This window comes from Tyto alba, unplaced genomic scaffold, assembly GCF_018691265.1.
Source record: "Tyto alba isolate M040663 unplaced genomic scaffold, T.alba_DEE_v4.0 Super-Scaffold_40, whole genome shotgun sequence".
NCBI lineage: Eukaryota > Metazoa > Chordata > Aves > Strigiformes > Tytonidae > Tyto > Tyto alba.
In genome coordinates, this window is record NW_024881316.1 from 44,103,554 (window position 1) to 44,124,660 (window position 21,107).

Below are 21,107 nucleotides of genomic sequence, written 5' to 3' on the forward strand. Positions count from 1 at the left end.
CTTTCAGTAAACAGCTTTAACCTTTGAAAGGGAGGACCAGGTCTGACGTAGGCGCTGTAGCCTTTGCTCGGAGGAGCTGTGTTTGGGCGGCTGTCCTCACACCAGCACTGCTCAATCCTCCCGTGGCACCAGGTGGGCTTCCAAGGCTTTGCCTGTTTGGAGGATTTTATTATTGGTTGCTTCAAGCCCATTGATTCTGGGAGAAGTGTAGTCAGGGTGGCATCATCACTGTTAGGTGCTGCAGCAAAGAAGCCTCACTGTGGTTGGGCTCCTTCCCAAGAGAGGAGGATTTTAGGGTGGAAACCGTGGCTCAAACTCTTGCCCGGTTCCTGAAGGCACTTGATATACTGAATTGCTTAAATAAGTGAGATAGGCGTGCGATCCTGAACAGCAGTTGTTGTCATGGGGCGTTTCACTTGTCCTCATCTCCCCATGAGCTGGTGTCTATGCCCCATGCTCTCTCTGGTTATAATACATGCCTTAAAGAACAGCCCAAACCTAAAAATAGCAGTAACTTGGGAGGCTGGTGTTAAAACTAGACCCGTGTCCTTAATGTGGACATGTTCCAGCCAAGACTGCAAATGCCGATGATTCTCACTGGATTAAATCGTTCAGAGGTCTGGGAAGAGTGTGCGATGACTAATGGCCTGAGTTAGCAACTTGCCTCCTTCCACGTCTTTCCCCATGACAGGGGCTCTCCCAAGAGCCCCAAGGTCTTATCTGTGTGGATTGTGAAGATAGAGCAACACCAACGGTGCAGCTGTATTTGGAGAAGCTGGACCTCTTGCTGCTTCAGCTGGCTCTTGCACTGTAGCCCTACAGATGGGAATCCAGAGGGGAGAAGCAGTTTGCCAAAGATTTCCAAAGAAATTATCAGCATGGTGCCTGAACAACATGGGTACTGGTCTGATAGTGCTTAGTGGTTTTAAACTTGCATGACGACTATCTTTTAGAAGATCAAGAACAGCCTACACACTGGAAGCACTTTCTTCTAAACAATCCCTTTATTTTAGAAAATACCCATATCCTTTCTTCAGCTGTTTCCAAAGGCGAGGAACTGAGCTTGCAGAAACCTTTCAATACAAATAGAGAGTTGAAGCCTGTCTCTTGAACGTATTGGAAATGCCAAATTTGGCATCAGTCTATGCCAAACATGAAGATGGGCTTGAAATCATCTTGTAGAAATTGCTGGTAGTGTTGCCTTTGACTTTCACCCGTTGAGTAACAGAGGAGGAAAGGCAAAGACTCTGTAAAATGTTGGTTTTGGGTAGAATCTCTGTATAGAAGCAGCTGCCTGAAATGATGCACCAAGAGGCAAGGAGAGACGAGTCTGGTGTTTTGTTTTGGTGGGTTTTTTTTTTTTTTTTTTTTTGAGTTGAAAGACTGAAGAACAGATCTTGGCAGCACTGGCCTGGCATGAGATGCCACTTCTCTGTTATTTTTCTTCAAGTCTGGTAATTGCACATTATTGCAGTGGGTGGTGAGAGTGATGCCAGGAAGCCTCTGGTTAAATAATCAGAGAAATAAACTGTTCTGCAAAAGCTGTTTGCAGCTGATATGAAGCTGGGGCTTGACTGCATGTAGAAGAGAGTGTACTGAAAATGGCTCAAGATTAGAGTGTGGAGTTGAGGAGTGATGCTAGAAAGATAGTATTCTGAGTGTTGGGATTTTGGCTGCTTGGTTGCTCAGTTGTTGGGATGCCCAGTTGTCAGCATGTTGGGAGCCAGGATCTTCTTGGTTGGCAGTTTGTAGGAAATAGTCCTTGGCTTGCAGCTCGGTCGCTGGAGGACCAGGGCTAGGCTTGAGCTTGGTCTGCTCCCAAGGAGGTTGTTGAGGGTGTTGAAGAGGGACCACATCCTTGTACCTTGGAGAGTCTGATGCTGCCCTGCAGCTCCATAGCATCCCCCACGTGAATATAACCAAGGAGTATGATGGCAGTATGCATCAGGACGTGTGGGTCATTGCAGGCTTGTTCTCAAGTGGAGTCAGATACTCATTTATGGTTAGTGTTGAAAGATGCTTATCAGAGAAAAATTACTTGATTCTTTTAAAGAGACAGCACATGGACTTGAAAAGCCCACAGGTAACCTTTTGTATAGATCCATTACCTACTGAAGGGAAGCAAGTATGTGGAAGCAACCCAGCAGAGGATATTCTTCCTCAAGCTTGGTGTCACTCCCTATTCAACTGCTACCCTAAATAAGGAAAACCCAACTGCAAGGATGGCACTACCAGGTCTATGGATGATTCTGGATGCTACTTTAGGACCGCTTAGCACTTGTATGGGTAAATGAGATGAAAGCCACTTAGTGTAGTGGTTTTGTTTTGTAGATGTAGTTTTACCTTTGATCAGCTCCTGAACGGATCACAGCTCGGCGTCAGGAGCATCATGCTGGGAGGGAGGGTGAGGATTCAGGAGCTGCTGTGGAAATGCACCGCTGGGCACTCTGTCTCTTTTGCACATCTGCAGAGCATGGTGGGGAGCGATGGGTTTAAAAGCTTCACCAGTCTCAGAGTGCGGCAACCTCAAGGTTTTGTGCCCAAACCACAGGTAGGCAGAGATGGCTAGCAGCATCTCAGGAGGGCAGGTGTGCCCATTGCTGCTAATATAATTTGGTAATTGTGGTTATGCCTGGAGAGGAGCAGCCCTGGGCTTGTGCACAAACCGATATGTCTCTGGCAGGCAGAGTATGAGATGAGGGATTGTCTGTCTACCTGCCAAAATGGAGAGGCAGGAGGTGCTGGTTTGGTTTTTGTTTTTTTTTTTTTTTTTTTCAAAGCAGTCTTCTGGCATTTGCAGCGTAATGATCTGCAGATGACTGCTGGTCCTCTGATGTCAGCCTGTCCACCTCTGCAGCATGAGACCCAGGCAGAAAGGGAGCCTGTTCAGTTGGAAGAGGCAGGTATGTGCCGGGCACCACGAGGAATATGGATCCTGTGGTACTGCAGAGCCTTAAAACAGGAATGCTCCCTCCCTGAAGCTTGTTCAGCTGCACTGAAGCTCTGCATTTCATGCTGCGTTTGTTCCAACACGGGTGTGATGCTCTGCTTCGGGGTGGGATGAAGCAGCTCTTTGTCTGCAGCACAAGACTCTGCCATGAGAGCTTTGGGGTGAAATCTAATGAGTTAGAAACACCATCTTCCTCAACCTATGCAACTTGAAACTTTGCTCAGGTTTGCCCCAAACTCACCAACCTTTTGGGAAGCTACTTGGTTTCCAAAGGGTGTATGCAGGATCTGACCGAGGCTTTATGTTGCAAGGGAGCCTTGGAAAATGCAAGCAAGAGAGGCTGCTGTTCTGCTTAGAGAGGAGGAAACCTAATCATGTGCAGGTTTATATCTTCCTCCTCAGCCTTATTGCATTAGCAGGCCTGAAGATTGGTGCTTGATCACTTTTAATGTGTGTTGCTATACGAGCCATCTATCTGCAGTGTGTGCAGGGCTGTGAGGAGCTGCCCTGGGAAGCAGGTGTGTTTGCTCCCAAATCTGCTTAAAAAAAAAAAAAAAAAAAAATTAAAAAGCCCCCAAACTATCCTATGGTCAGAATTCCTGGGTGGCCCCTGGATTTATTTAATAAGGGGTCAGGATTTGTGCCTGCCTGTTACAGCATAGGGCTGAGTGTCAGAGGCAGGGCAGCTCTGCAGGGAGGGGAGGGTTGTCCTTGTAGAAAAACACACTGAGCCTGGAATTCTTTTTTTCCAGAAACCCAGCACCAGTTTCTGTGCTGAGAGGGCTGTGATTTCTTACGTTGGTAGAGCTCTCACATGTAACTCCTCGAATAACAAGACAGATTTTTTTTTCCTCTCTTGCCAAAGCTTTGTCTGAGAGGAAAAAAATGCGGGAGGCGAATTTAATCCTCGGGTTGGCATCTGCAGGTGTCTGGATATTTATATGGCTCTGGCTGTGGCAGTGTGCTTGCTCAGGGTTACCAGCTGTCCAAGAGGGTTATAATGAAGATTAACTCTGTGAAGGCCATTTAAAATTTAATAATTATATAAAATACTTATGCTGGCAGTTCTCTTTTAAACCAAAGGAAGAGAAAGTCCACTCTGCAGGTCCCGAACGCCCGTGTATGGAGGCATGCAGGGAGAGCATCCCATGGTGGTGGGCAGGAGCTCCTATGGGTCCTGGGAGGGTTGGACCAAAGGTGCTGTTACAGAAGTGACCTCCACATAGCGTGTGGTGGGAAGGGAGGTCTTGTCTTGTGCTGACTCTCAAGTTCTCGGATCTGAAACGTGTTTATAACCACATGTAGCTGATCACAGACCTTCCTTGACTGCCTGGTTTGGTTGAGTTATTTTCCAGAGAGTGTGTGGGAAGTGTTTGTCAGGAGTCCCTTTCCTGCCCTTCAAGATTGTTTTTTAACAACAAACCTCCCCATTTAGTGGTCTGCTGTCCAAACAGCGCTTGCTAAGGATGTGAATCACTTGCTCCTGGGAGGGTCTGATAGCAGCACTGTCCTCCATGGGAAAACTAGCAAATCACCAACAAATCTTTGTGTGTCCTGTCTTCCTGTCTAGACAAAGGCTCTTGTTAGGATCACAGAAAGATTTGGGTTGGAAGAGACCTTAAAGATCATCTAGTTCCCACCCCCTGCCATGGGCAGGGACACCTTCCACTAGACCAGGTTGCTCAAAGCCTGGTCCAACCTGGCCTTGAACCCTGCCAGGGAGGAGGCAGCTGCAGCTTCTCTGGGAAACCTGTGCCAGTGTTTCAGCACCCTCACAGGGAAAAATTTCTTCCTTGTGTCCAATCTAAATCTACCCTCTTTCAGTTTAAAACCATTGCCCCTTGTCCTGTCATGACAGGCCCTGGTAAAAAATCCCTCTCCATCTTTCTTAAAAGCCCTCTTTATGTACTGAAAGGCTGTAACAAGGTCTCCCTGGAGCCTTCTCTTCTCCAGGCTGAAGAACCCCAACTGTCCCAGGTTTTCCTTCCCTCTGATTATTTTTGTAGCCCTGATCTAACAGGTCCGTGTCCATCTTGTGCTGAAGCCCCCCGAGCTGGCCCCAGCACTGCAGGGGGGTCTCCCCAGAGCGGAGCAGAGGGGGAGAATCCCCTCCCTCACCCTGCTGCCCCCCCTGCTCTGGCTGCAGCCCAGGGTACAGTTGGCTTTTTGGGCTGCGAGCACACATTGCGGACTTGTGTCCAGGTTTTCATCCACCATTACCTCCAGGTTCTTCTGAGGAGAGCTCATGTGAATCCCTTCATCCCTCAGACTGTGTTGATACTGGTGATTTCCCCAACTCAGGTGCAGGACCTTGTGCATTCTCAAAACCTCATTAAGGACCTGAAATATATTCAGAGGGAGGAATTGGGTTTCCAATAACCTTACTGGTAGAAGTTGGTGAAACTTTCACATTTGGAAAGGTATTCGTGTTGGGGTTTGGGACTTCTAAGTACTGGTTTGACTGAGCCGTGGTGTCTGGTTGCCTGGAGTTTGGATGTGCCACATCCTGGCTTGCTCGTACATGCAGGCTCTTGGTGTGTGCTCAGAGGTAAAAATAGGTTGCTGTGGCTGTTTCGCATGAGTCAGGAGGATATTTGGAGGAGGTAGGTGGGCTGAGCTCAGGAACAGAGCTGGGTTTGCAGTGATTCGGCGCTTTTAACCGAATGTAGGGGAGGTTTGGGCTGCATCACCGCAGTTCTCCTGTCTGACTTGGGTGTGCCCTTGGGCTTTGCTCTCTGCCTGTGATGCTCCATCCTTAAGGTCTGTGCAAGTGTCAAAATCCAGCCAGCCTGTCACAGTCAGGATTTGTCACTGCATGTGGTGTACAAATTAATATTGCCCATCTCTGGGATACCTGTGTCAGTGGGTAGGTGCTGGGAGCTCCAAGTGCTCCAGCACAGATTGGTACTGGGATGGTGGAAGTCAGTTCCTGCAGGTGTCATGGATGGACTGGTGGGACCTATCCCTGCTGATGAAGGGCTGGAACATGCCATCTCCTGAAATCCAGCCTTTCTGAAAATGTGTGAAGCTGGCTCTGGAACCCTGGGCAGATGAGCTGCTCGCTAGATGAGACTGTGTGTGCCACAGGTCCTGGAAGATCTTGTGAGTTTTGCTTCCCAGCTGTATAAGACAGCCTGTAAGACTTGAACTGATGTGTTAATGATGATCTCTGCTCTGTCCCTTCATTATTAGTGGGATGAGAGGACACATGGCTTGGGAGGGCTCTGTAGACTTGAGCATGAGATTTCCCATTAAAGGCGTCAGCTTCTCAATGAGCACTCTTCTGAAAAATACCAAATGATGTTTGGCTGGAGCTCCAAAAATGAAAATAATGACGTTTTTTTTGCTTGTAAGAGGGTGGGGAGAGGAAGGAACCGAAGCTCCTCTGTGGCTAGGCTGTGGTTAGACTTTAGCATATGCTGCCAGGTGCTCGGGTGTAGCCTTCTGGCAGGGTAGCTTTTCCACTCCTTTTGAGTTTGCTTCAAGATGTGACAAAGTAATGTCAGAGAAGAGAAATGGTCTGTCTCTTGCAGATACTGTACATAAGCGTGCCAGCACTGCTGGTCATGGCCCCACACCGCACTGGCTTCTTGCCCTGCTTGAGGCCAAACAGTCGCTGAAGAACTGGGTTTGTGTCCAGCCTGGCAATAGCAGGGCTATGGGAGGCGAGTGAGGCTTGTCCAGAACAAGTTCAAGAGAGTCACTAAAGCTCAGCCAAGTCCCATGCACTCGTGTGATGGCCACCTTGGTGACATTCATGAGTGGAAGGAGTGACTGCTCTGTCTGTGTACTGCAGTGAGGCAGGAGACATCCAAAGCAGCTGGAAACGGGTGGGAATAATCTTGAACCAGATTGAAAATAAGCAAATGGAAGTCACTGTGGGGAGGATTGGGGCAGTGGTGAGCAGTGTGCTTGGGGTGAGAGACTAGTCTATAGACCTGCCCTGTCTCCCCAGGAAGGTCCTTCAGCTCGGCATCTCTGTAGATGAGCTGGACGTGTATTCAGCAGTGCTGTTTGTTTGTGCTGCTCTGCAGGCATCTGTCCATCTCTGGACTTGTCTCAGTTTGCTCTGACTGTAGACATGCCCGGTTGCGCCCGTGTTGCTGTGTGCATACATCCACCCTTGGGCTTCACATTTGCCTGTGCACACGTTGGCCTTGTCCTGGCTCAAAGGGGAATCCTTCATTGCTCCGGGGTTATCACCACCTTTAAATATTAGGTGGTTACATGGAGTAGCCCATCGCAACACTTAGACTTGCAGCGTGTAGACAGTGGCGATTGAAATGCCACCTTCCCAGGTACCCAAGACATGCGTGGGTGTTCTGGATCCTTCAGATGCTGTCGTTGCCTGCTCTGGGATGGCGGTGGCACGCACAGCTCTGCTGGATGCAGCCATGGGGGTTTCACAGCAAAGGCTCCTCTTTAATTCTGATGTCTGAGACAAGCAAAGCTGGGTGATAAATGGTGACGGTCCTTGATGGTGGTGATGGAGAGGGTGGTGGTGCCTCCTGCATTAGCTCTCCCAGGCTGTTCCTGTGGCCCGTGTTAAAAAAGGAGGACGACTCAGGCTGTTCTCTAGTATTTGCAAGCTCAGAGCAGCTTTAGCATTGCACTGATGTGGCTGTGACCAGTTTCACATGGGAAGTGTGAAATGGTTGGGTTAAAGCAGGGTCCCTGCTGAGTTTGGCCATTTTACTTGGGATTGCTGGGGTCTGAAGGGCTTTGAGCATCATCTCCAGCTTCGGTGTGCAGATGAGCGTGATGAGAGATGGTCCACATGGTTTGGTGGGTGGGGAGGACCAAGGACCTAAGATGGACCTGGAGTTTTTTTTTTGCTCCATGCACCCTGGTGAGTACCTTCCCACCCCAACAGGATGTTCCAGCACTATTAGTGCGCCACAGAGTAACTTGTAGGGCTTCTGGAAATATGGAAATAGTAGGACTGTAAGCTTATTATAAGCATTAACATTTTATTTTAGTTTTGAACAAGTGAATTAAGTTACTGCAAATGACTTGAGCAGTGATACTTGGCAGCGTGCAGCCACAACTTGTCATGTAATGGTTTTAATCTTATTTTTCAAGAACAGAGGGAGCAATGGTTTTCTAACTGACTGGAGCCAAGTCTGTGCTCATGTCTGTGTCTCTTCCACATCTCTCTGGGGTTTTGTTTGCACAATATTGTAGTGGATGTAGTGAACGTATGAGGCTTAAATTCATTTAATAGTTGAAAGAAAATGAGTTTAAGGTTCTTATAGTATTAAGGTAGACATTTCCAAATTAGTTTTTAATGGAACATTTGTTCTCCAAAGATTATTATGCGCCATTAAGTCCTCTGCTGCCTGGTGCGTTCTTGTGCCCTGGGATATTACTGCCAAGGGATATAAGCATGTTTATGGGGCCACTTTATTGAATGCTGAGATTAAATACACTAAACTTGAAAATGTCAGTAGGAGCACGAGCACTTTGTGTCATAAATCTTGTGTGAGAATATCAGGACATAAATGTCATGCCACTGTGTAAAACTGGTGCAAATCAAGTTGCAACCAGCTGAAAATGTTTCTCACCAGTACAACAGTTGTAAATACCTGGATTTATCAGCATTACATACGTAGATGTGAGGAGGTAGTATATGGGGTTTTCTTCCCTGGAAGGATTACATGTGCCACACAGGGGTCATAAACCAGCAAATTATGTTTTTATGCTTCTGTATGACTGACGTGCATGGGAGTGGGTGTGGGCAAAGCTCCCACCCAGCTGTAGTGCTTCATCTCACCTGAGGACAGCACTGTCAGTGGTGGGGGGGACACACCTGACTGCTCGTTTTATATATATATGTATATACATATACACACACACATATATATATATGTATATAAAAATTGGCAGTATCGTTATATATATATATCACTCAGTGCAGGAAAAAAATCCCTGAATATGAGAGTAGAAAAAGCACTGCAAGATTTATGCATTGAGATAACGACTTGTGCACTGATATATGTAGATAGATAGATATGGATATATATAATAGGTAGTACCAGACCTGCTCATCCCTCTTTGCATTGCTGGCGTTACCTTTGTGCACAGGCCTTGCAGAGCTTTTTCTATCCTCGTATTCAGGGATTTTTAATTTTGTTTTTCACTGGGTTGAGTGATAAAATTGTCGGCTGCATGAACCGGGTGTTTTTCTGCTTTTGTGTCAAAAGCCGTTGAATTTGCTGGTTTAAAGAATCTCATTCCAAGTTGGCTTTTGGGCTTCTTACAGACACAGGTGTGTAATATCTGAAGGCACAGGGCTTGCCTGCCAGTGTGATTCAGACTGCTTGTCCTTCCTGCCCAGATGCAAAGGCATTGAGGGAGAGAGGAATTTTGGATTTCTCCGGAAGCCCACGGGCAACCTCTGTCATCTTGAACTGAGAACTGCTGGGTCTTCATCTGAGTAATGGGAAGAGTTAGTAAGACCAGGCTTACCTCCTGCTACTGTGTTGAAATCTGATGGGAGATAGAATCTATTTATGTGCCTCAGATAATTAACCCCATCATAAATCTCAATAGCACAATCACAGCCTTTTCTTGTTGTTTAATGCTGTGAACACTGTCTTTGTCTTGGGCTTATTTTGAGTAATGAAGGCAGGTTTTTTTCTTCCCCCCCCCCCACTTCTGAATCTTTCCATACTTAAAACCAAGCTCTGTGATTGGTTTGGGTTTTGGGGGGCTGCATCCCCCATGCTGGGCTGGTGGGATGAGCTTTTATGGTAGGAGAAACTCCAACCCTTGAATCTCCATGTGAAATAATACGTGCACACAGATGTAAGTCAGCTGGGGTGGGCAGTGTGGTGGTTATGGTGGGAGGAGGGCAGGGATATGCAAGGTGCAGTTTATGCTTTGGTGTTTCTGCTGTAGAGCATATTGAACACTGGCTGCAGATGTTCTGATCATTGTGGGGTCACCGATACGTTATCTAGATCGGAACTGTAAAAGAAGTCTATATATAGAAGGTCTTGATAAACTTGCTTTAGTAGTGAGAGGGATTTGGATCAAAAATATCTCTATTAGGCTGTGTTTTTTTACGTGTGTGTGTATAAACACATACATATGTAAAATCCGTCATACCTAGAGATACAGATATTTTAATATATATACACATATATTTTACATATCAGGCTGTATAGATATTTTATATGTATGTATGCATATAATCAATATCATATATATAAAAATACATAAAACTGTCATCTGTGTATATATACACATGTACACCTATATATGTATAAAAAAGTTACAAAAATGTCAGGCTGTATTTTTTTTAATATGTATATTATGTATATCAGTATATCTATATCAGGCTGTATTGTTTAAATATATTTTTATATATATATGTATGTATGTATCTAGCTATATCAGAGCTGTGACCTGAAGGTACAGTTGGGAGGTCTGGACTAAATGTGTTAGAAATTATTACCTTTTAGGCTATCAGGAAAGACTTTGGCTATGATATTCTTCCACAAGCAGCTGTTTTTGCTGACATAGCTGCTGTGCCTGCAGAGGGAAAGAGAAATAGTCCCTGTAGCGATGAAGGCATGCTGGCTCACGAAAGAGCCCAAGGTGTGGTTATGTCTCTAGAAAAACTGAGTTTGTCTTTGCAGCTCACTTCTACCAACCCTTTGTGTGGTCGTTGGAAACAAGGTGTTGCGTAGCTTGATAAAACAGGGTTAATTAGCTGTTATGAAGTAGGTATGGCTTTATTTGAAGGTTTAATTCCTGACCTCTTAGTAGACTCGAGAATAAGCATGCTGTTTGCATTGTCCCTGAAACTACAGGAAGAAAACCCTCACTGTCTTGAACTGACATGCCCCAGGGGCTTTTCTGGGTGAAACTCTACCTTTTTGCTCTACAGATCCCCTACCAGATCTTCCATTCGTCCAGTGCTCACCTGGTGCAAGGTCTTCTGTCCTGTAACTGAGTCATCGCACCAGTCTGCACTGGAAATAGCTCTAAGCGCGACTGTAGCTGCTATATAGGTGCTCTGTTATGGAAATATTCGTCTTTATAGAGATGCTTTGGTGACTCATCTTTTAATCTAGCTCCTGTTCAAAACAGTGGCTGCGGTGCAAGCATATGGGCGAGCACGTTGCCATCTCTCCTGTTCCTGCAGCTGTGCGTTGGCTGAATACTGGGGTTTTTCCTGTGCCAAAGAGTGCAGGAAATTTTTATGGTTAAATTAATGTGGTTAATTTTAGAGCGCATGTTCCTTGGTTGGAGCAACCTATGGGTCTGTCACCCTTTACTTGCATATCAGGTCTTGAGCGTGTTATGGGTGCTGCTGCTCTGCAGAGCTCCTTTCAGCCTGGGCTCATGAAGGGTCTTAAAAATCACAACAAAATATCCAAACAAAGATCAACCAAAGAAAAGCAAAGCATGGCTGTTTGGGGATGGGAGGAGCTTTGCTAAAGCTCAGGTCTACCATGCTGGGAGGCTGCGGACCCCCATGCCTCACCTGTAGCTCTTCCTCCCCGCAGGCATCGACATCCTGAAGCTGGTGGCAGCGCAGGTGGGGAGCCAGTGGAAGGACATCTACCAGTTCCTGTGCAACGCCAGCGAGCGCGAGGTGGCAGCTTTCTCCAACGGCTACACGGCCGACCACGAGCGCGCCTACGCCGCCTTGCAGCACTGGACCATCCGCGGGCCCGAGGCCAGCCTGGCCCAGCTCATCAGTGCCCTCCGCCAGCACCGCCGCAACGACGTGGTGGAGAAGATCCGAGGCCTGATGGAGGACACCACGCCGGTAACGATGGGCTGGGCTTCACGGGCTCTTGTGTGATGTGGCGCACGTCTTGTCTGGCCGTGGCGGGCACGCTGGTGTGTGGCACCAGGCTGCGGCCTTGAGCTTAGCTAATCGCCAAGTAGCTGGCCTCCATTCTCCCCCAGAGCTCCTTGGGAGCTTAAATATAAGCCTTACGTTGCTTTTGAGCAAAGATTTGCCAAACTTTTGAGCAAACTCTGTCAAAGTCTTGACAAGTTCTGGAGTCCTGTGTGTCATGGTGTGCTTGTATCTTTGAAGGTCAGCAGGAGGACTTGGCACTTGAGCCCTTGTGTTGAAGAGATAGAGGGAAAAGCATCTCTCTCTCAACTTGCTCTGAAATGCTGTTACCAAATCCTCAGGATTTTGTGTGAAGGGCCAAGCATCTTTGAGACCTAAGTGGTGGTGGTGTAGAGCAGCAAGTTGCTTCCATCAAGGCAGTCACTGGTGGCATGGGGGAATCTATATGTGCTGTCCTGCAGAGTTGTTGCCCTTCTGTGACAGCTCTGGCCTTAAAACAAGCCTTCTCATATTTTGGGAAAATAAACTGCTGCAGAATATTCATCAGTTTCATCAACTGGTTTAGGGCTCTTTCCATAACCAGTTGGTGAAATGTCTCCCTTTGGCCTTAGCAGTGTCCCAGACCAAAAGGGCAGTAGGTGGGTGCTTGCAAACCTCCGTGGGGACCTGGTGAAGTGGACCTTAATGTGTAGCAAAGACAGGGGGGCAGAGCGTTTGTCAGGGCAGGGGATTCCCAAATCCCATTTTGACCATCCCAAACCTCCCCCTCTAAGAAGGACCGTGGTCCCTTCACCATGTCGCGTATCCCACCTGACTTAATTTAGTGTACAGAAGATCTCAGTCCCTTGTAATCATAATGTGAAATCACAGGTTTCGATGGGTTGACTGGAGTCCTGTGCTTGTGTTTTCGAGAGCCCCAAAGTCAGGTGTGTGCCAAGCATTGCTCCGTGCATCCTGCCCAAATTTTGGATAGGTTCACTTTGCCAGCTGCCCAGTCACTCCTACTCCCATTAAGTTACTGTTTTGTTCCTTCTAGTTCCTGGTAGTTAAGCAGCATGTAGCCATGTAGCTTTCTCATTTCCTACCATGCTCCAAGATAAATTTTTTTATATCAAAGATGGAAAAAATTAAATTAAAAGCCTGAGACAAAAGCTATGGTTTGGAAAAGGAGAGGCAGAGAAAGTTTGTCATTTTATGCCTATAAATTAAAGTTTCCAGTATGTGAAATGTCCTAGAAGGACACGTTGTCCTCCTCTTCTGCTGGAGCAGGTAGTAACCTCTGTCCTCCTAGTTACTGCTTTGACTTTGAAAACTACAGCAAAGTGCTGGACTAGAACATTAGATAAAACATGGGGCTTTGTTCATCAGCACAGCGCCTAATTAACAGACTTGGGCTGTGCAGTGCTCAGTGCTCCTGAGTGTTCCACTGTGTTGGCCAAGATTATCAGGTGGTGCTTCTCAAACAGCACAAAAATTCAGGTGGTAGCTCCAGAAACAGGGTTTATTGGGCGACTTGTTGGGATGGTGGACTCCTGACAATGAAGTAACCACGACTTGTTGGCTTCTGCATGCCCATAACTCTGAAAGCGCAGCAAGCCGATGCTCTGGAGAATGAGCAAACCCAAATCTCATGGATAATTTTATGGAAGTCTTCTGGACTTCCTGCCCAGCATTCCAGGGGGACATTTCTCTTTTTTTTTTTTTTTTTTAAAACAGTGTGTTGTGTTTCCCAGTATCCAACAGCATCTGGAGCATGGTGGTCCTCCACCACTTTCACTTGCTTTTGTGGAAATTGGGAAAATTGGGTCACTGACCATTTGAGCGTATGCCTTAGGTGTTACCCACATGAGAAATGGGGCTCATTCCAGCAGAGGCCGTTTTTTTTAAAATTCACCTGAGCTGGCACATCCTCCTCCCCCATGCATGTGATCAGGCTTTTTTGGATGAGCATCTCTCATGATCAAGCTTAAGTGTTGGCCATTTTTCTGCCCTGAAGGTCCTGGACCAGTTGCTGGGTTGAAGCAGCATGTGGGATGTGAAAGCACCCCAGGGTGCAGATTCAGCATGGCAGCACATTGTGTTTCTGCAAGGTATTGCCTGCTCTAACCTGCCTGCCTCCTCTCCCTGAATTGGCTCCCACGCTGTGGATGCGGGCGGTGATGGAATAGCCCTGGGAGGGATGCAGAGACCTGCGGGAAGAAGCTTGTGAAAGGGAGACTGAATCCCTGGAGCTTCGTGCCAGCAGCTGAGCTGCATCGCGGCGGTCCGGACCGCAAGCAGCCGGGGGAGTCGATTGCTCAATGCCAGGAGCAGGCACTGAGGTTGATTTTTTTTTTTTTTTTTTTTTTTTTTTTTAAATCTGCTGGTTGGAAAGCCTTTAATTAGTGCTAATTCAAGTTTGACTCTCAGTGATTTGTCTGGCCAAACGCAGACAATTCAAGGCAGTTTCTCTCCGTACCAAACTGGTTTGATCCGAAGGAGCGGGTTGCCCCGTCGGTGGCAGGTGTCGGTGCTGAGCTGTACCTCTCCAACAGCCAGCCCTGCAGAAACAGTCTTGCAGAAAAACCCCAAAACAATCCAAAACAAGAGCTTTTTGTGCTGTGTGGGGGTGTGAGGACTCTAAGCAATGCAAATGCATGTGTCCTCCCTGCAGTTGACAGTGTGAAGCCCTTGGGGTGACCCAACCCAGCAGCAAGCATCCAATGCATGCTGGTGTGTCTTAAATGAGCCTGGGAGGGATGTGTGGGTGGCTGTGCCATCCACGATGCCTTTGGCCCTTGCCTGGCATCCGTGGGTGCAAATGGGCACTCCCCATCTCTCCCCATGGCCCTGAATCATAAGAGAGCAGCAACACCCCCAACTCATAGGTATGAATTGTGTTCTTGAGTGATATAACTCTCAGACAGCAAATTGGTACCCTAAACCCAGCCAGCCTCCCTTCAACGTCCCACCCCACCCGCTGTTGCATCCTGGTCCCAAATCCTTTATCTGCTGTCTGGCTTCAGCCTGTGAAACCTGCAGAGGCAAAGCTGTTCTCTCCCGTGGTGCCCCATTCCCCCAGCAGCCTTTCAGGCTCCGAAATCCAAATATTTACAACCCCTGATGTGAATAGGGGAGTTAATGGGAGTCTCTGGAGTGTTACGGTATGTGGCAGGAACATTTTCCTTCGGGTAGAGAACAGCTCCGCTGAAGGCTTGCCTTTTTTAGCTGTGGGAGATTATGCTGGTTTTGCATCGTGCTGAATGAATTTAGGTTAAAACGAGATTAGCCCTCTGAATCGCTTTGCTAGGGTTTTTTTTTGCAGCTGATCCAGAAAATAACGGTGAGTGCAGCAGTTCTGGGAAGGGTTTTTGGGGTGTGTTTAACTCACGGGGCTCCTGTTAAAGGTTGGCCTTGGCCATGAGTGCTTCTTAACTTGAAGTTTGCAAAATCACTCGCCCTGCAGGCTGCAGCTTGTGAGCCTGGGCACTGTTTAGAGAGCACAGGCACACCCCGAATTAGTGGTGCTGACAACAGCAAAAATAGAGGGTAGAGGTGGGGGGGAAAGGCAGAGTTTTCTCGCTGTTATCCCAGCAAATTGCAATTCTCAATTTTGTTGTTAAAATTGGAAAAGTTCAGTGCAGCACAGGCACTGGGTAATGGGATTTTTTTTGGGGTGCATAACAGCATTTTGCAGATTCCAAGGGGTGTCTGTGCTTACCAGGGCTGGTCTGAAGTGTTGCTGGTACAGCTGGCCACATTGGCTGCTGTAAGTGTCCTACCGTGAGCAGTGCTTTAAGCTCTTACATTTTTATTTATGGCTCTGCTGGCCTCGGCTGAAATATTTAAGGGAATGGATGGAGGAGAAGTAAACAGTCTTGCTCATGGCATTCAGCAGTGCAGCCGTAGAAAAGCTTAAAAAAAAATAATAAGGGAGATGTTGAAAATGGAGAGAGAAAGGCTGCAGCCCCAAGCCCAACAAGATTTAGGTCCATGGCTAATTGCATGCCACGGATAATCCCATGAATCAGCAAATATGTCAGGGCTGGGTCTAGTGTGAGGTTTAACCCGTGGGGTTATTGGGGGGTGCTGGAGGAGAAGGGGATGCGAAAGCAGCCATGTGTCCAGGCATCCAGCTTTGGCAGCGCCTTTTGGGTCCTTTTCTTCCTCTTTTTCAGGTAAAAACCCGGGGGGGGGGAGCTGCCCATCCCTTTAATTTCCTCTTTTGACAAAGCAGAACTGGGCTCGGACCCAGTAATTAGCAATTAACTTTGTGCTGAGTCAACCTCACATGTTGGTGGCAGAGCAGGGTTGAAGATGTTGGATGGACAGCTGGGGGGCTGCAGTCTGAGGGCTCAAAATTGCATGCAGTTTTTCCTTCTGGACTTGCAGCAGCTTTTATTTGAGGCACAAAGCTGTAGGATAAAGTGGCCAGAGCCCTGGGGAAAGGGTATGGCTGGTTGGGTTTTGCTGGAGTTGGCATCACTGTTTTCCTCCAGGTTTGCTCTACACCACGAGTTGATTTTTCATCAAACCAAGGCTGGGTTTGAACCAGGCTGGAGAATGTGCAATAAATAAAAACTTAATATAAACACAAATTTAAACTTCATAGTAGGTGCAGTTATATTTGAGGTTTTCCTGCTGTGGTAGCCACATCTCCTTAGATCTGTGTATTTGCAGTGCAATGTACTTGGGAGCATAAGATGAAACTGGAAGATGGTGGGGTCATAACAAGCCAAACTCAGTCCTGACTTACTCAGACTGTGAGTTTGGAAACACTTCACCATGGCTTCATCAACTCTTCATCATGGTTTGAGTTGAAAAAGTAGGTGGGAAATCCACAGAAAGAAGTCACCAGAAGCTCTCCTGTTTGGAGAAGCACTTGGCCCACAAAGGGCCAGGGCTGGTGAGGAAGAGCTCCTTCCTCTGTAGATGGCTTGTGTTTTGGTCTTGGTGTCTAAACCCTCCCCAGAGCTGGTGTTGCCTGTCCTGGGTCACACAAGGCTTGACTTGAGTCTCTTCTCCACAGCTGCCGGCTCCACCACAGCGTTGGTGTTGAGTGCGCTTCTCAAACCTGGCCAGTGGGGTGAGGGACGTGAAGAGGACATTTGGGCTTTCTCACCGCAGGGTTCTGAGCGCTCTCGTGCCCTTCCCGTCCTGGTGAAGGGCTTCCCTGCTGCTCTGCAGCACCTACACACCATCCCTGTGTCTCTCCACCACTTCAATGAGACCTCGTGGCCTGGCCAGCTGTGTTTCACCTTCCAAGGTCTGGTCTGCCCTGAAGGTGGAACCCCCCCCCCCCCCCCCCCCCCCCCCCAAACACCACATGCACCATGAAGCTGCACATCCAAGTGGATCCTCCCTATGCCTGGGGGACCATGGCAAGAGCATCCCCCCACCAGCACCACCCTGCATCTGTAGCATTGCCGGTGCAGGGCTGCTGCCCAGCCCACCCCACCTCATGTGCTGGGGTTTCTCCTCCTGCACACACCCCTGCGGAGGTGTAACAGACCTGGGAATAGGGCTGGTGTCAGCCGGGTGTCATCTTTTGGCAGGGAATCCAGGAAACAGCCTCCTTGGTGCTAAATTTATCCCCCCCCCCCACATCCTGGGAGGGTGCACAGCCACGCTGTGCAGCAGCAAACCTGCCACTGGCTTTTATTACTGCCGGGTTGCTACAGGAGGAATTACAGGGAAGCATTGCCCAAGGGAGGGTTTTGGTTTGTTGGTGTGGGTTTTTTTGTTTGTTTTTTTTGTTTTTTTTTTTTTTTAATGCTTACGACTGCTTCTTCCTAACATTAGCACAGCAGCTGCAGTTTCTGTTTGTCTGAGTTGAGCTTTTATTGCGGTACAGTAAAACGAAGGCAGATAATGGGACCAACCAGTTCAAACAGAGCTGTTGGGAGCAGCTGCAAAAAGAAAACAAAGCCAAGCCTATGTCGTTTGCACCCATGCCCTTCTGTACCCTTCCCTTTAGGAAGGACCTTCAGACACCCTGAGCTGCTTAGAGCATCCTCCCACATGCATTGGGATCCAAGGGGATGTCAGAGCTTGAGCCACATCCTAAAGGGCTGCAAGTACACAGGATACACAGGAGCTTTTAGGATTTTTTTTTTTTTTGGCATTGCAAACCTCCTGCTGCAATGCTCAAAAAAAAAAAAAAAAAAAAAATTGGCAAAGCACCCCAGTAGGACTGGCTGGTCTCAGGAGGCTGCTGATGTGTCAAAGCGGCCACGGCGCCTTTGGTTTTCACGCTGGACCTTGCATCTAACGTGTCTTTCTGTGCAGGTGCAAATGCAGCCTCAGTGGCAAGCGCAGGACCCCTGCAACGATGACGGAAAGGTGAGAAATGTGGAGACTCGGGAAAGGCAAGAGGGCTGCAGAGGGTGGGGTTTTTTTTCCCAGCCAGAGCTCTGTTTCACTTGAGCACTGCCGTCCTTAAAAATAGGAACGGCCAAGGTGGTTTCAAGCAAATGAGTCATGGGCTATGAATAGTGTATTTTTACACCTATTCCACAGGCTTCACCTCGCAGCAACCTTTTGCTTTCCCTGGCCTTTGAAAATCCTTGTTCCCACTCGCTTTCTTCCCGTGGTTTAAATATTAACACACATCCAAGCATCCTGTTTGCTTTGCCTCAAGCTCACAACCGTTCAGCTATTTGCAAGGCTTCGGGCTCCCGGGACGCCTACAGTCAAATAACCTTGGCTGTTAATTTTTTTCTCCTAGTGTGCTTTAGCAGCTGTTAATTAAACTCAAAATGACTTGCTTCTGGGAAGGGTTTTTCCCCTCTGCTGGGAAGGCAGAGCAGGGGCAGCCGGCTACTCCCTGCCCTCCCTGTAATTGCTCCTTGGCTGTCGGGCTCCTTTTTGGAAATCAGGAGGTGGGTTTGTGGCTGGATATTAAATAGATGAGTTGCACGAGGGAAAACTAACCCCTAAAGCCTGTTTGTTATTTTTTTAAAGGGGAAGTTGGAGTCTGTTGCAATTTGGCAAGTGGCCAGCCACTGTTCTGGTCCTTCCCTTGCTTTTCCCCAATAGGCTGATTTTTGTCGATGAGCTATATTGAAAAGGGAGTTTCAGAGGAGAAGGCAGATTCTTTTAATTAAAAATTAAAGCTGACTTTATTTTTAACATGCTTATTGCGTAACGTGCTGAGCTAGAACAAATCCTCCCCTGTTTATTTTCAACAGGGGGACAAAAAAAACCCCTTTTATTCTACCAGGAACAGGCTTCAATGTTAATTTAATTTGAACTAATGGGCGTCTCAGCAGACATGTGATTTGTGGGTGGCAAATTCCTCGACGTGGATGAAGAATGCACAGGCACATGCATGCTGGCGTGGAGGTGGCTCAGCAGCTCCCTTTCCCACAGCCTTTAATCCAAATTTTGAATTTTAATCCCTGGGTAGTAGGCAAAAGCATGTTAGCAGGGGTAGCCTGATCTTCCCTCTGTAGAAAGAGAAAACGGTTGCCAAACGCTGTTGGGGAAGTGGGCTACTGTGTGGACAGGGCTTGCAGTTCTGCTCTGTTGCCGGTTGAGCAGGGATGCAGGGTTTGGAAGAAGTTAAATATTAGATGGTCCTTAAAGTGGCCTTCCTGGGGGGCCCTGGTGACCTGCAGAGGTGCCCGAGCTGCCAGCCAGGGATGTGGGGACACTGCCCCGAGTCTCTCCTCCCTATGGGGAGGAGGAACCAGAAGTGCTGTGCTTGAGATTTGCACCCCGAGGGGATGCTGAGAAGTAGAGGAGGGTAGATAATGCTGGCCACTGCCATACAGGTAGGAAGGAGATGGAAGAAGGAAGATGCAGAGCACAGTCAATTTAGGAAGTGGGTTCACACCAGCACCCAGATGGTGCTGCTTCCCAGCAGTGCTTGCTGCTCCCTGCGTCTTGGGGGCTGCGGAGCCAAACGCTTGCCCTTGGCTCACATCAGGGTAGCCAAAAGCAAAGGCACTTGGGTGATTCTGTGGTCAATACCAGCCCCTGCTTGTCCTTCCTGGCCTTGACCTTGGAGTCTGGTGGGATGGATTTCTCCATCACGCTCTAATGGGGTGCTCAGAAGGGCAAGGGTGAGATGGGGCAAACAAATCATTAACCCGAAATGTGACCAGTGTGGCTGGTCACAGGAGCGTGCTGCAGCGGAGATGCCCGAGGGGTCTCGCAGCTCTCGCCCTGCAGCCTCAGCACTGGTTGGAGGCGTGGAGCTGGGCCATGGCTTGCTTTTAGCAAACCATAGCCGTGGAGCTGGTTTTTGGGGGGAGCTTACCTACTTGGGCATCGTCACCTGTTGCCCCCAAGAGCTGTGCTTTGGGCTTTAATAAACTGAGAATGAGAAGAAAAAAAAAAAAAAAGTTTAAACGCTCTGCGGTAGTTCCGTGCGCCATCCTGGTGCCGCGGTTGCTCCTGCCAAGGGCGAGGGTCTCCTTACCCCTCCTGCCTGTTGAGATGATGTCCACCCCGAGTCACCTCCAGTGCCCGTCATGGGTCACCAGGTGCCCTGGGAGGAGGAGGAGGAGGCCACCCAGATGCAGCGACCGCTTGCCAAGGTTGAGCTGGGGTGTGTTGAAACCTGGGATGCAGATGGTTTTAAGAGTGAGCCCATTGCATAGCATCCCCTCCCCCCCCCCCCCCCGAGTTAATTTTCTCTTCTCTTTCTTCCCCCCAAAAGCTGGAAGCTGACAGACTGGCGCTGCCGGTGAGCCCCAGCCCGCTCAGCCCCGCGCCCAGCCCCAGCCCCAAGCCCCCCGAGGCGGCCGTCCTCACCGTGGAGCCTTCTCCTTCGGAGAAGAAATGCTTCTTCGTCGACGAAGCAGAGCCCCTCCTGCGGTGCGACTCGACCTCCAGCGGCTCCTCTGCGCTCAGCCGGACAGGCTCATTTATTACCAAAGGTACCAAAGTCAGCCGGGGGGGGAGCGGGAGGACCAAAGGGATGCCACAGCCTGTCCCCTGCGGTCAGCACAGGTGGCAGAGCTGTCCGACATAATATAATTAAAGTAAATAACTGGGAAAACTGGCTCTCCAGGATACATTCATCACATCCTCATTACAGACCAGAATATCTTGTTAGCGAAGATGATACAGATTTGAGAGGGGAAAACACCTTTAAAAGCTTTTAACTCTTTGAAGTGCTGCCAGAGAAGATGTAGCATCCCTGGGTGTTTGTGGGGGTTTCTCCTGACTTCTGGTTGTTGCATTGGCCTGTGCATTATTGCATGAGATGAAACCAGAAAAATGTCATTTCAAGCTTAAACTATTAGTTTGTTGTGTGTTTTGTGGTGGTGTTTTGTTTTTTTTTTTTTTTCTCCCCCCTACCCTTGGTCCTGCTTGCTGCAGTGTGTGAATTGAGAATGTAAATCACTGTCA

General features: G+C 48.2%; 1 protein-coding gene across 3 annotated transcripts in view; it reads left to right on the forward strand.

The window, feature by feature from the left end:
- Positions 1-21,107, forward strand: part of TNFRSF21 (TNF receptor superfamily member 21) — a 34,796-nt gene that overhangs the window by 11,781 nt on the left and 1,908 nt on the right. For all 3 annotated transcript variants that reach the window (XM_042803425.1, XM_033005019.2, XM_033005018.2), the window contains exons 4-6: positions 11,467-11,732; positions 18,036-18,089; positions 20,413-20,632. In XM_042803425.1, the coding sequence (XP_042659359.1) occupies positions 11,467-11,732; positions 18,036-18,089; positions 20,413-20,632 (540 nt within the window). The remainder of the gene's footprint in view (positions 1-11,466; positions 11,733-18,035; positions 18,090-20,412; positions 20,633-21,107) is intronic.